Source organism: Loa loa (genome assembly GCF_000183805.2).
Source record: "Loa loa unplaced genomic scaffold supercont3.3, whole genome shotgun sequence".
NCBI classification, from domain to species: domain Eukaryota; kingdom Metazoa; phylum Nematoda; class Chromadorea; order Rhabditida; family Onchocercidae; genus Loa; species Loa loa.
Genome location: NW_018108183.1, coordinates 107468 through 122714, shown reverse-complemented (window position 1 = coordinate 122714; position 15247 = coordinate 107468). Strand labels below are relative to the sequence as shown.

Genomic DNA, 15247 nt, shown 5'->3' with positions numbered 1-15247 from the left:
TTTAGGCTCATATTTCTTTCTATATATGCTTTTTTTGTTTTTAATTTCTGGAATTTTATTGCATCGTTTTTGTTTTGGAATAGAAAAGAGCGAAAGAAAAAAATGACTGTTATTTGAAGCTCAAATGAAATTTATTAATTAAATTTGAAATCAAATTATCATACAAATGGAAGTGAACATGTGATAAATGTATTAAAAGCATAATTTTATATGGTAACAATTTCAAAGCAAAGCACATTTGTGTTTTCTCTTCTTTTTTGCTGCTAAAGCTGCACGAGTAGCCATTTCGAATACTTCCCGTACACCCTTGGAAAATATTTAATTAGAATTTTTAAAAGTTAAATCCAATTTCAAATTCAATCTAAAATATATCTTGAAAAATACAATTGATATGAGAATTTTAACTTGTTGGCACTTTTATCAGTGATAAACCTTAATTTTTGATGATAATTTGAATTAATGAAGAAAAAAAAAGAGTCATACATCTTTAGTTTTAGCAGAACATTCGATATAAGATGCAGCACCAATTTGATCAGCCATTGCTTTTCCTTGCTCATATTTTACCGGTTCCTGTTTCATTTTTTGTAATTCTCGAATAGTTTGTGCATCACTGCGTAAATCCTTTTTGTTACCTACCAGTATTATCGGAACATTGGGACAAAAATGTCGAACCTGTAATTCTTTTCCAGTACAACATTTAATCGTAATTTTTGAAGTTTATTTCTATCTAATTGATATAAAACTCAACAATTAGCAACATATAAAACAGTAAATAACCGTACAAAAAATTAAACGAAGAAGCAGTTAATTGGGCAAATAATTCAAAGAAATTGATTAGTATATGTAGTCGAAATTTGAACAATTAAAGAACTAAAAGATTCAAAAATTAGTGAATAACAGGTTTATGTTATTCTCAGAAATTTTTTTATTATTTTTCTTTTTAAAAGAATATTTCAGATCTATATGCTATCTGTCGGAAAAACTCCAAAAGCCATAACGCGAAATTGCAGCAATAAAAAGAAGGTGGTCGTGAGCGCCAAATCATTTTCGCAAGAAGTATTGCAACAGGTCGGTTGGATCGATGATATCGGGCGTTATTGGTTTTTTTGATCCTCCTTTTGCTCATAGTGATATTATAATCGTTGAAATCGTTTCTGTGTTACCGAGTTTTGAGGAATAAAGACTCAATTACTCATGCTTGAAACCAAGAAATTCGGCGACAACTATCTAAACCTGTGCTATTTTTGGAACAGTTTTGGAACTGAAATACAGTGTGAATTAATTGATAAAAATTTTAACCTCAGGAGTCCATTTCTCTGGAATATTTTCCAATGAATCCGGTGAATCAATGCTAAAGCACATTAATATCACATCAGTATCAGGATAACTTAACGGTCTCAATCGATCATAATCTTCTTGACCTGCTGTATCCCATAGAGCCAATTCTACCTTGACTTACATAACATTTCAATATTGACTTGCCATCTATTAACAAATAATGACTGGTCATATTTCAAAATTGAAAAGAAAGCAGAATATTAAATTAGAAAAAAACCCCTATCGCTGATAATTTTTTATGAAAAAACTTACTTGTTTACCATCAACTTCAATATCGGCAACATAATTTTCAAATACTGTTGGAACATAAACATCCGGAAATTGATCCTTACTGAATACAATCAGTAAGCAAGTTTTTCCTCAAAAAATTGTCCATTTTTACTTTTTTTCAAACAAATTTAATTTTTTAAAGTTCAAAAACTTTTTGTTAAAACTAACAATAATAGTAAAAATTCATGCTATATCTTAAGTAATAAATGAATAAAATGTATTAATTCATATTTCGTCCTTCCAAAATCTTGGCCCTTTAAATTATATTTTACAACAATTATGCTTCGATACATTTACCTTGCATCCACCATTCATGTGTTTTTCACGTTATACGTGAAAAATATTTCCATTTTTAGTAAAACGATATTAAACTAAAAGAAAGAAATTGTACCGAAAATAAATTTATTTTATCTTTTTTTTGCATTTCTCTTTTTAACCCACAGAATAAAAATTTCAACTGGATTTTTGAAAATTTGAAAACAAATTTAAATAAAAAGTGTTTTTTCATTCTTTCTTTCCTCCCTTTGTTTTTTGTGTATATCAGTCTGATTTTTGAATTTTCTTAGTTTAGAGAAAGTTCGCAGCAAAGGGTGATTAATGAATGGAATGAATGTGATGAATAAAATTCTTTTCGTTTGCAATAACTTTAAATGTTTGTTTAAAGAATTCATTTTATACTACATGCAATTCATCCTTTGCTAAAAAATAATTAATTCTGAAATAATTGAATTTTCGGATAATCTGCAAGAAAGCAAGAGAAAGCAAGATTTAACACAACGCTAAAATTCCCTGATAAAATTTGACATCAAAGACATTGTTATTTACAATTAAATTTCCTGTTTACTTATTTATAATCATCGGATTATTAATGATTGAAAATAATGCTTATTATATGCAAGCAACTGAAATTTGTTGGGAAATTTCCAATCGTTTATAATTTACAGTGTACAGATGGATGCAAGCTAAAGAATGAAATCAGTAATGGATTATATAAGCTCAAAATTATAGATTTAAAATTGAACAGCTATTAAAATATAAATTAGTTTTTGGCTTAGTTTAACAGATGGTGGGAGGGGAAAAAAACGATGCAATATTTGAAAAATTAGTTTGATTTGTTGTTGAAATTAAACTTGCGCAGAAATTCTCAAATATTTCCATAAATTAAAGGATTGGAGACAATGATGAGGATAGTGATAGACTGTGGTAAAGTTTTCAAATTGACAATTGATAAAGTTTGGAATAGTTTAGATTCAAATGATAAAGTTATGAAATGAGATAAAAGTGATGGTGTAGTTTTCCTGCAACTTCAACATTATTGCTAATCTTCTTGTCTAGATTACGATCTCTACGATAAAATTCTAGAGATTTCATCGCCTAACTTTTCTACCCTTTCTTTGTGTCCTAAAAGATTAGGATTACAGGTGCCAACAATTGTATGAGGTTGTAGTCCGGAAAAAGTGTCAAACAAAAGTTTGGCAGTGATACAGAAGTAGGAAGGGAAACTTTATAACTTCTTCTTTCCTATTAAATTGATGCTAATTTAATTAAATGAAATATCATCGTTACGCAATGATATTATTTTGGTTTTATATGAAAGTCTTAGCTTCTCCAATTTCCCAATTTTTATAAAATGAATAACAGTAAACTGTAATAACCACATGCTCCGTCACCGACAATAACCAATTTCTTTCGGATCGCTGCCATATCGATCCTGGATATCAATGATTCACCTTCCAGAAATCTCACTCTAAATGCCAAAATCGCTTGAATACTGATTTGTATACGATGTTTCTGTAAAGTAAGTACTATATATATATATAGAGAGAGAGAGAGAGACATCCTGAATTTGTCTATGATGCAATCTTGAAAATTACAGAACTTTATAAAGTTAGACAATTCCAATATGAATTATTTTAAACAATTGATAGTTGTGGAGTCAGCAAAAAAAGGAAACAACATGTGGAAAAAGGTATAAATTAAAATATCAATTGTCAATTTGAGCAACTAAAAGTCTCATAATCCAAGAATTGAAATTTTGATGCATACATTCATACAATAATAAAATGTGAATATTTATAGCTATTTAAGAAAAAATGCGAAAAAGAATCCATAAATTTGTAAATAATTGAGAATTTAAATGAGTTAAATAAGTAAATAAATAAATGGATGAGTGAAATGGGAAGAATTTTACAAACTTATCAATCAATCATGACTTAATTCCAAATATCACTACTGTATTTAATTTCCCACTAATTAATTTATAATATCTTAAGGAAAATTATGAAATCAATGAAAATATGGCGAAATATAAGAGATTGAAGGTAAGAGAAAGCAATGAATTTTGTGGATGAAGGCGTAAAAAATGGAAATTTCGTGAAATTGGAAAAGATTATAGGATCTGTTAGATGGTGAAATAGGAAGATTAGTTTCAGATTAGAATCGTATTAATACCTAAATAGTTGTATTTCCTGTTCAATCCCTTATCGCCATTTCCTTTTCCATTTCCTTTTTTTCTCCTTCTCTCTCTTTCTCTCTCTCTCTCTCTCTTACAATCTTCTAATCTTCCTCACAATCCTTTAAAAATTAGCTATAAATGAGATAATGAATTTTCAAATGTTTCGCTTCATTTTTCCTTTGCATTAAACATCATCAAATGACGAATTGAGCAAAATTTAAGCAGGTTAACACATATATCAATGTTTCAGGTCAAAAAGATTAAGCTAAAAATTAAGAACTTGAAGGATAATTTTTAAAAAAAAATCAATATAATTCCGAAATTTGTTGGATGATTTTTTCAAAAGACAAAGGAAGACAAAAGTTGCTAGTAATGTATAGCAATGAAAGTAATTTATGGGAAATAATGAAATTGAAGATGAGAAAAGTTTATAAAACAAAAGAAAAAAGGAAACGAGAAGAAATTTGACGCTAATTTAATCAAACTTCGAAAATTGTTGTGAAAACTTGAGAAGAAATAACTGAGGAAAACAATGGGAGGAAAATTAATGACATTGATGAGGGAAAAATAGCACTCAAGAATTGGATAAGGATGGGAAAAAAAAGGGAGTGGAAAGAGATGGAAAATTATTTTAACAGTTGTCTTAAATGCTTAATAAAGTTTTAAATCATAACGAGAAAATGCAATCATAAAAATTGGTTAAGCAAAATGAGCACTTGGATATGATTACGATAGCGTATCTTATCAAATCAATTTCAGAAATGTTGACTACACTTCCAACATGATGAAGATTTGTTAAATGATCATATGCTTTAAAGCATGCTATCCATTTTATCCATTAAGCTTGTTGGATGAAGATATTTTTTATGGAAAAGATGAAAGAAAGGAATCTTGATTTTTTAATGAAATAGATGGAAATTTGTAAGCATTGTTAAGGTCAATTAAAAATAAGCAAATTTGTTTCTTTGAAGTTTCCAATTATCATCCTATAGTATTCCGACACCCTTCAATATCTCCCTTTAACCCTAACCCTGATTAAACGAAAACACGAGATGTTAGGATAATGATAATGAATGCTTTGTTAGGAAAGTTGGAGTAGGCTACAATCATTGATAAACGATCATTGATCATTTGAAAATTATACGAATGAAAGGATTCAGATAGTAGAGAGAGGGAATAGAAAGAGATTTGTGTCGCAATTCCGTGACTGCTTTGGATTGTGGCTTTCCAGCAGGAAATCAGGATGGAAGAAAAGATGAAATTGAATGAAATGATGAAAGGAAAAAGTGTGGGAAGGGAGAGGAAAAGTATGAGTTGTTTAGATGAAAATTTTCTCAAATTTCATTAAATGTAATAAGCAATTTTAGGTGTGTAGTTGTGATTTGTGTGAAGAAATGTAAAAACGGGAAAGTATACAAAGGCAAGATCAAGAATTAACGAGCAATTATTTTTAATTTTTGGGAAAGAAATTTCTGTTAAATAAAATGAAATTTTAAAAAAAAGAAGGAACTGATTGAAAATTTAAAAAATGAGATATTTAAGTAAATTAATAGAAGATGGAATGTAATTTTTTGAACGATTTCTTATTTCTTTTCTATAAATGTTATTCTTTCTAATTTATATTTTAAGCTTATGAAATTAGTATAACAATAATAGTAATGTCACTAAAATGATGAAAGAATTCCATTAATGACAATAAAAAGGCAGAAAAATTTGTAAATGTGTAAAAATAAATTACCGATTACATCTCTGAAACAACTAAATTCATCAATGCTCTCATACTTACTTCTTTTTTCCCCTTTATTTTTATACCACTTTTATCTTTTTAGAGTATTTATTGTATTATTACATTGAGAAAATCATATTTCAATTGAATAAAATTTCCGGATTATTCATCCTCGTGATTTATTGCTGTTAGGAAAGATCCGTAACTTGGTTTTCATTGTTTGATTTGCCCTATTGATACAAAAATTATCAATTTTTATTGATCAAAAAATTTATTGCCTTTAACCATTGGAATTTCACTGCAAATGCTACAGTATCTGTGGTTATTACAATTTGTTGCAAGAGCTTTATCAATTTAATCAGAGTTGATAAGATTTCATGGTTGAAAGATATTGAAAATTCCCATCAGACTTTTCGAAAATTCTTATCAGCTTGTTGGACTCATAAAGTTTTGATCATTGATGTTATTGTTAATTACTGATTCCCAAATTATTGATGCTTTTAAATACCATAATTTCAATTCAAACTTCAAGATTCTAATACATAGAATTACATCTGGAAAGATTCAGGATTTCTAACATGTGCCATTATCATCATCTAAATCCCGAACACCAAAGTATCAGTATAAAAAATCTATGCTTTCGAACATTCGAAACAAATGAATTCCTACTGCCAATGGAATAATGGTCGATACATTGTTGAAGAGCATTAATATGCTCGATAAATAAAATACCAAACTACTGGATTGCACTATATCCACTACTTAAGCATCAAGTATGTCATTTCTGCAGCACTTCACAATCATAAGGACCGTTTAGTGAGCAGATTTGACGCATTTCGTTATATTGATGATGTCATAATCGTCAACATAAACGATCATGCAATAGCGATTATAAAACCGTCCCATCCAACTTATGCTTTCACTAAGTTTGGATAGCCTAATCTCGGATCATATGAACCATATGAGAATTGTATCCTACCGTATATTTAGCCTTTTCATCCAATGATGAAATAATTTATCGCGATTAGATTTTCTGGTAGAGTTGTTGATCATAAACAGTGATTGGATAGCAGAAGAAATCAAGCTTTAATGCCAAACAAGAAAAGAAAAGAATTGTTATGGAAGAAGCGGATGGTAGATGTTCGTTTCAAGCAGCAAAAGCAATAAAAAACGAACAAAACGATGACCACCAACAGAAGAACGGTTCCAAAAAGCACTTGTTGAGGAAAGCATCCATTTTAAACAGTGCTTTTGAAAAATTTTCACAGCTGCTCCTTCATCACCGTCCCGGAAATCCCGTCATCATCTTTCATCTTTTATACCAGCTGCGAATAACCCATTATCATCCGAACATTTTCTTAAGATCCATAAATTCTTTTAACATTATATAACCCTGCAAAGCGATTTGTGGAAAGCATAACTCTCCCACCCTCTCCTTTCTACACCATTCTGTATAATTTCATTACACCGCATTCACCATTCAGAAAATAGATGACCAATGCCACGGATACTTTTCAGGTCTAATCAACAACGTGAATCCTAGTGATGTATGAAACTTGGATTTTACCTGTTTGCACCAAAATCTAATTCTAATGCTTAGCTGTTGTCTGTTAACAAGAAGAAACGTACACATCAACTGGAAAGAACTAATTTATTACACATTCCCTATAAATAACAGCAAACTCTCCATCTTAACAACATGAGATGTTTTTTGGATTTCAAAACACAGGAAGCAACAATAACCATAATAGTAATAAATAATAGTGGTAAAAATTAAGCAGAGTGCATATCAACATACTGAAGTCAGACAAGATTGAAAATTTTTAAATAACAACGTTAAAGAAAATAGAAAAACATTGCGCGGAATATATGTTTATGTTAAACGGAAGTGAGGCCCACCACTGGAATGGTTAATTTTTTAATTTTGAGAATAATAATGAATATTGCAAAATGTAGTACAAACGATAATTCATTTTTCCTTTCTGGACACTCGCCATTTCAGTAATCAATAAATAATTATAAAGCATCTCTTGCACAACGGTAAGAAATTACTGACAAAGTAGAACGGCTGAATAGTAATTGACAATCAATATTTCTTAACTGATCATGAAGAAGTAAGATGAACCTTTCTCTCCTACTTTCCTCCAATCTCATCTCCTTCTCCATCAAAAACAACAATGTGCAATTTCCGAATCCACTTGAATCAAAGAATGACACACTTCTTTTTCTTTTTCTTTTGCTGCAGTGCAGCCTGCGTTGCTTTTTCGAACACTTCTCGAATTCCCTGGAAATTAAGAGGAATTTTTCCACTAAATAACGAAGATTTATGTTGTTAATCATCTGAGCACTTATTTTAATCCACCGGCTCAAATAACCTAATTGATGGTGGTTTGGCTTCTTAGTTTGAACCAGCTAAATCGATACTATGTACCAGACCCACAACAGTATTTTGTGAGGACTGATTAATGCTTTCCATTTAATGTCAAAATGTGTCACCTCTGCTCCACTGCTATTCAGTCATCGTATTTTCTTATAGTGGTATGACAGTAAGGTCAGATTATTTGAAAATATTAGGTTAGAAAATGATGAACTGACATCCTTTGTTTTAGCGGAACATTCCAAATATGCGAAAGCACCAATTTGTTCGGCTATCGCACGGCCTTGTTCCGGACGTACTGGTTCTTGTTTCATCTTTGCCAATTCACGCACCATTTGTGGGTCATTACGAAGATCTTTTTTATTGCCGACCAAAATTATTGGGACATTCGGGCAGAAATGACGTACCTGAAATAAAATATGCATATTCTCAACAAAATAAAGCTGTTTGGAATTACTGTTCTCCGATTTATGATGACCCATATCTCATGTATTTCCCCAAAATATGATACGAATGATAAGAACTTGGAATAAATTTTTGAATTCTTGAATATACGTAAACCGTACGTTATTTAAAAAAAAAACGGGTGAGACTACTTTGCAGTCACAGCGGCAACCAATACTTGTGTGGAACATTCCCCACAATCATCCAAATGTTTAATATATGAAACATATATTGAAAGCATATATTTATTAGTAGCATCCAACTATATGTGTACCTCGGGTGTCCACTTTTCTGGAATGTTTTCTAACGAATCCGGTGAATCAATACTAAAACACATCAGGATTACGTCAGTGTCTGGATAACTGAGTGGCCTTAATCGATCATAATCTTCTTGGCCAGCAGTATCCCACAAAGCCAGTTCCACCTAAAATCAAACAAGAACAAGATACAATTTGAGGTAATAATAATCCTGCTTCAGAAAATATTTGCAATTTATTCGCCTAGAACTTGTTAAATTGGATGCATGAGTCATTTTCGGATGTCAGTACACCAAAAACTTGGAAATGTTACACAGCAAATGACTTACCTGTTTTCCGTCCACTTCAATATCTGCAACATAATTTTCAAACACAGTTGGTACATAAACATCCGGGAATTGATCCTTGCTGAACACGATTAAAAGGCAAGTTTTACCTGAAAAACACTATTCTAACGAATAAATTAGGTGAATATAATTGTTTATTTCATTGACTGATTGAATATCCTAAATGACATTCCTTGAAGCTGCTTTTAATCCATGAACTGTAGTTACCAGAAAAGATGGAATTTATGATTTTCAAGTACCTACATCCTCATCGAGTCAAAATCAAATTAAAACCCTTTCCTATTTAAATCCTGAAATTGAACTTGAAGTTCTTTAATCCACTTTATTTCGGATAGAACTGAGCTGCAAAATCTTTTACATATGCAAAATGATGACTCACCGCAAGCGCCATCGCCAACAATGACCAATTTTTTACGGATAGCGGCCATTAGCACGCTCTAAAGTCTGCAAAGAAATACTGGTTAACTCTGGCTGACAAGAAATTAAATATTATGGCTAGTTTTACTCAGTATCAAACAAACAACCTAAGCTATTCCAACCTCGAAAATGTGGGAGTCCGTTCGTAAACCAAATCTTGTCTTGAAGAAATTCAAAAACCCCACCTAGAAGAAATTTCATTCAAGAAAAATTGGAAACCTCTCCTAAAACAACTGGAAACCTCACCCTGGAAAAACTTGAAAAAAGCTACACCACCCGCACCACATTCATTATTCTACGGTCCTCTCAGGCTTTGCAACGTTTTCCGCCTATGCAACTCCCACGGATCCCTGGAAATTCGCCACTAACACCACTCACCCATTTCCAACCGACCGCCGACGACGAATGAAAATTTAGTAAATACAAAAGGAAATACAAACTTTAATAAATAAAAACTAGTAAATAATTTGAAACGTCGTTTACAAATTTTTAGCTTTATGCATAATAATGACATCATCAAAAAAAATTCGCAGATTAGAAATTCAAATTTTAAATAAAAATTATTAAAATCAGACATTTTGAACAAGGTCGAACGAATCTGCTAATGCACTGATCGAAATGAAAGTTTAGATTATACGGAATAATTGACGGGAGCTCTCCTGGTCAGGCTTGTTTGAGTATCAGATTAACAATTGATAGCTAAATGCTTCAACATAGTACGTATGCTGAGGTCTTTTACGTGGGAAAAAGATACTAACATGTGTAAAGTTCAGTGCAACAGGAACTCATCGTGAATGTATCATGAATTGATCAAATTAGTACAGTGAGAGAGTAAATGTTACTCTCAAATCTAATCTCAAACTATGACTTAAAAAAAAAGAAATGAAAAAACGTTGGAATATTCATTTTGGACAGGGCAAATACGACAAAAGTGAAACGAAGAAATAGTTAGATCGACCTAAATTCCGCTCGTATCTCGTATCTATCATACTCGGTATTGGTTCATCTAACATCTTTTATCGAAATAGTCAATATTTCACGCAACTCTGTGAGGCCGTTGAATCTGCTCGGTTATTTTTGTGATCCTCCCGGCGATTTGTGGTGTCGTTGCTAAAGTCACTTTAAATTATCTTTATCCGTTGGGTTTGTCATGGACTTACAATGAGGCTGTCTAATTTCTGAGTGTAGAGGTGTGGGAATGTTATAAGTTACGTATTCGAAAAGGCAGGCCACGTGCTTCAGGTGTTCTAGCTGATATAATATGTGTTCAAGTTGATAAGTTATATGTTTGAAATGATATCTCGCAATTCCTCATTAAGTTGCAGGCTTTTTGTTCAAGTATATGGCATCTTATTTGTTTAGTCGTAGTGCTCAAAAACGGGCATTTTTCGTTTTCAACACCATCTTTTGGGTTAGTATTTCGCGTGTGCCCATGAATTTAATACTTCATGCTTTTTAAATAATTATAAACTACCGTTAATGTAGTTGGCACAAATCAGATATTGTAGTTGGCTATATCGGATTCACTGTAGTGAGAGACTATCAGTGCAGCTTGATCATCGGTTAAATTAAGCAAAACAGTTTGTTGGTTAAAATGACAACTGAATTTAAGATATCATTTTACAGCCATTTTGGACCTATAGTATCATTTTTATCATTAGAGACACATTATGCTCAATGCTTAAGAAGTCCTGGTAATGGGGGATTGTATTTTTAATATATTACAGGTTCTTGGTTTGGGTTCCTTACTGATCGGCTTGTGGTCTTATGTAACAAAGCAGACTTACATCGATCTTATTCCATCATCTTATGGTACTCTTTCTGCAGTTGGCTTATGTATTGCGGCTGGACTTACAGTGATTATTATTACATTTGTTGGTTGTTTAGGAGTATGGATTGAATCACGCTTACTTTTACTTGCTGTAAGTTGTTTGAAATGACAAGTTCCAAGGTAGAAGAGGATCTTTCTATCATTTAGTGCTGCCTAAAATTTAATTCGCAAAAGTTCGAAGTTTAGGAATTGTAATACTACCTGTTTTGGTGGTGGTATTAAACTATAAAAGATAAGCAACACATGGTGGGTTTTGGTTCTGTTCGATATGATACCTTTCAGTATATATTTTTCGTCTTTCTTCTGTTGGCCGTTCAATTCGTTGTGAGTGTCCTTGCGTTGAATTATCAGTCGGATATATATCGACTTGTACACAGTGATATGGAGCAAAGCTTAAAGTATCATCGGGAAGTGTTTACGAGTAGTCAGTTGACATGGGATAATTTGCAGAAAGTGGTGGGTTAAATTTGCTTCTTATGTAATACCTTGATTAAGACAAGGGAAAGAAAATTTTGAATTCATTTATTTCCTCCTCCTAATTGTTTCTAAATGTTGTAGTTCCTCTGCTGCGGTGTAAATGGCCCGGCAGATTGGCTTGATAATCAAGAATGGTCAAACAGTTCTTACGTTCCTGATAGTTGTTGTAATGAGATTTATTTCAATCTCAATTCTTCGATGAAAAATTGCGGCAAACACAAGGAAAATTGGGACCTGTGGTTTCAACGGGTAGCATTTTTCAATTTTCGCGAATATGTATGGCAAATAAATTTAATATCATTCCTGTATAAGAAGTCGTTGGATTTTTCCCGAATTGAGTATTCCCAAAACTCCCTGTTTCTCTTCAACAGCAGGAATATTTTGCTGTTTTTTCAGGGTTGCAGTGAAGTTTATACGAATTGGGTCTTTGAAGAAATTAAGATTGCAGCCTACATTGCTGTAGTCTTCATTTGCATTGAGGTAAAAACTTTCCATTTAGTCTTTTAAAAAAAGTCCATCATCCTTGATTACAAGTGTTTTTATGGATACTGTTTTAATTTTTGTGATAAGAACAACAATTTAGAAAAAACAATCAGTAGCGTATGCAACTCCTTTAAAGATCCAGTTTTCGACGTAAATATCCAAGTTCTATCCACTTTGTTAATTAAGATTAAATAGGATTGTTATAGAGCTTTCTGATTTTGTCACATTAGCACCTTTATCAAATCCAATTTAGTTTTTCCTCTTGGTACTGGTACTTCTCATATTTCGATCGACACGTGGAAGTCGGATGTCATACAACTGCTCTAGTTCTACTTACCATTACTCGAAAGGAGTTAATGTAGCATTACATCACGAAAAGCCTAAGGACTCTTTTTCTCGCAGTTAGGTTGCTGCACATGTACCGACCGTATTTGTATATTAAGCGTGACTATTAAGTTGTTATTGAAGTGATGGACTGTTTTTCTACTCATTTATTCAGTTTTCCATAGACCGCATTTCTTGATTTTCATTCCGATGTAAATTTCCAGAATTAGAAGGACTGTGTTTCTTTAGTTTCAGTTTGTTTAAAACTTTCTTTATTTTACTGTTCATCTTCCGTTCCTCATTCTGTTGTTAGTATCAGTACTTTGTTTGACGTGGTAATTTTACTATCGTAACCGCTTCGATGGAAAAATTTTATAATATGGCTATATTAATCCTTCCGTCTGATCTCAGTTTTTCATTTTGAAAACTGTTGGCTTTTGTTTTTCGTTTTGTAACTGTACATATTCTACATGATTGATTTTATTTTTACTCCTTTATCATTCATCGCCTTCTTATCATGGTTTCCATTTTTTCAGTTCCTAGAAGTATTCTAGACTGCTTATATTGAATATATTTTTCTGACCTGTCATGATTTTTAATACAAGAAATCGGCATCTGTTTTCACTGCATGTAAACACTGTGTCTCGAAATATAGTATCTCCATGCGATGCTGAGGTATGTTCTGCATGTTACGATATTTCCTTGTACTATAATCGTTCTCCGTGTACATTACGTTGTTGTTTTGTCAGCGAATGCACTCTCACTCACTGTTGAACGGTTTATGAAATCCAGGAACAAATGTTTTCGTTCCAAATTTTTTATCTGTTCCATGGTATTCTGGAATGTTTGCTACATTCAGCTTTAGAAAGAAAGAAAAAAGGATGTAATCATAACGCTGGGTTATAAAAATGCGTCGTATCATGCACGTAATACATGCTGATGAGAGTAGCAGTAGTTCGTCTTTTCTCAGGAATGATAATTCCGGATTTAAAAGTACACATAGCACGCCTTACCTTTGATCTTTTTGTAGATATATCCAAAATATCTGAAAAAAAAGGATATGGAAGAAAAGAAAAATGAACATACTGCTAGGAATCACCTGGAAATGTTCAGAATTCATCCTGAAAACTATTCCGGTGAAATGATTACAGCAATATTTCTGAATTATCAATAAAAATTGAAATGCTTGCACTGTTCCCATTTGCAACAATAATTTATTGCGAAATGATAAGTTCTCTTCTCAATTCTCTCAATCTTTCCTCGAAATAAAATTGTCGCTTTGACGATGTCACCATTATGTTTACTCAAATCAAAAAATACGGCAAAATAAAACAGGAAAGTGCATGCTGATTGTTAAGTGTGTGTACATGTGTGTGTATGTGTGTTTATGTGCATGTGTGTATGTGTGTGTGTGTGTGTGTGTGTGTGCGTGTGTGTGTGTGTGTGTGTACGCGTGTGTGTAAACAATAATTAAAAAAATAATATATATATATATATATATATGGAAGCAGTAGGTGACAGGATGGGAGAGGAAGAGTAAAGGACAAATTCAGAAGATGAAAAAGCACGATGATAGTGGGAATACACTCGAATCTGATCGCTTTAGATGGGAATCAAAAAATTCGGCTAATGAAAGTGTAGAAAAATGATAAGTAGACTGATAATAGGAAAAAGGAGAAATCGTAAATGTAATTATCATTTGTTAACAATCGATGATGCATTCCGGAGCTGATCAAGATATCTCTATTGAACAAGGAAAAAAAAAGAAAAAGGTAGAGAAGGTTGAGAGGCGGAGTGTAGAGGTGTAAGTTTGTTTGCTTAAAGGAATTAGAGGAGGGGAAATGGAAGTAGAAAATGAAGGATGGGTAGGGTAAAATGGTTAGAGCAAGAGAATTGAAATCCTTGATTGGTTATGTATATGGCGGTGGTTGTCGTACTACTGATGGTTGGCTGTAGTCATTAGTTGTAGGGTAATTTTTTTTTTTTTCTTTTTAGTTTTATTTTATTTTTTTCAATTCAACATTGATCGTTGCCCTTTCTAAAATAAGTGCTACTGCTTGCGAAGTAGCATTCCATCAAATTGCTTCAACATTTTTTTCTTTTTCATTCTTTTTTTTCCACCCTCCCCAACCCACTAAATTGTTATTTCGATGCATATATATATATATATATATATATATGTATAATATATATCCACACACAACATACACATACACATACACACACACACATACACATATATACATAAACATACACACATACATAGAGAAAGGATAGATGTACATGCATAGGAAAATATCCATTTCAAATTTACAGAAAGAAAACGAAAACGAAAACAGTTCAACACAATTGATATTCGTTTTTATCACTTCTTTCTGTTTTCATTCGTTCCGAATTTTCTTCTCTTTCATCTTTCCTATTTTGCTTCATTTCAACCATTTCAACCTCTCTCTCTCTCTCTCTCTCTCTCTCTCTCTCTCTCTCTCTCTACTACTACTACT

The 15247-nt window shown here is 32.1% G+C and overlaps 3 protein-coding genes across 3 annotated transcripts; 1 reads left to right on the top strand and 2 right to left on the bottom strand.

Moving 5' to 3' along the window:
• Nucleotides 1–168: 168 nt before the first annotated feature.
• LOAG_03538 (Ras-like GTP-binding protein rhoA) lies at nt 169–3312 on the bottom strand (the record flags this gene model as incomplete). Its single annotated transcript, XM_003139075.2, has 5 exons — nt 169–306; nt 484–672; nt 1300–1449; nt 1591–1697; nt 3264–3312. 5 exons carry the CDS (start codon nt 3310–3312, stop codon nt 223–225), a joined length of 579 nt encoding a protein of 192 aa, XP_003139123.1. The 3' UTR covers nt 169–222.
• Nucleotides 3313–7537: 4225 nt separating this feature from the next.
• LOAG_03537 (Ras-like GTP-binding protein rhoA) lies at nt 7538–9664 on the bottom strand. The gene is made up of 5 exons (XM_003139074.2): nt 9594–9664; nt 9197–9303; nt 8885–9034; nt 8385–8573; nt 7538–8073 (listed from the first exon to the last, which is right to left on the bottom strand). Exons 1-5 carry the CDS (start codon nt 9640–9642, stop codon nt 7993–7995), a joined length of 576 nt encoding a protein of 191 aa, XP_003139122.1. The 5' UTR covers nt 9643–9664; the 3' UTR covers nt 7538–7992.
• A 1267-nt stretch (nt 9665–10931) lies between these two features.
• Nucleotides 10932–13755, top strand: LOAG_03536 (tetraspanin family protein). The gene is made up of 6 exons (XM_020446351.1): nt 10932–11042; nt 11359–11553; nt 11745–11918; nt 12021–12188; nt 12336–12419; nt 12676–13755. Exons 1-6 carry the CDS (start codon nt 10974–10976, stop codon nt 12826–12828), a joined length of 843 nt encoding a protein of 280 aa, XP_020303291.1. The 5' UTR covers nt 10932–10973; the 3' UTR covers nt 12829–13755.
• Nucleotides 13756–15247: the final 1492 nt, after the last annotated feature.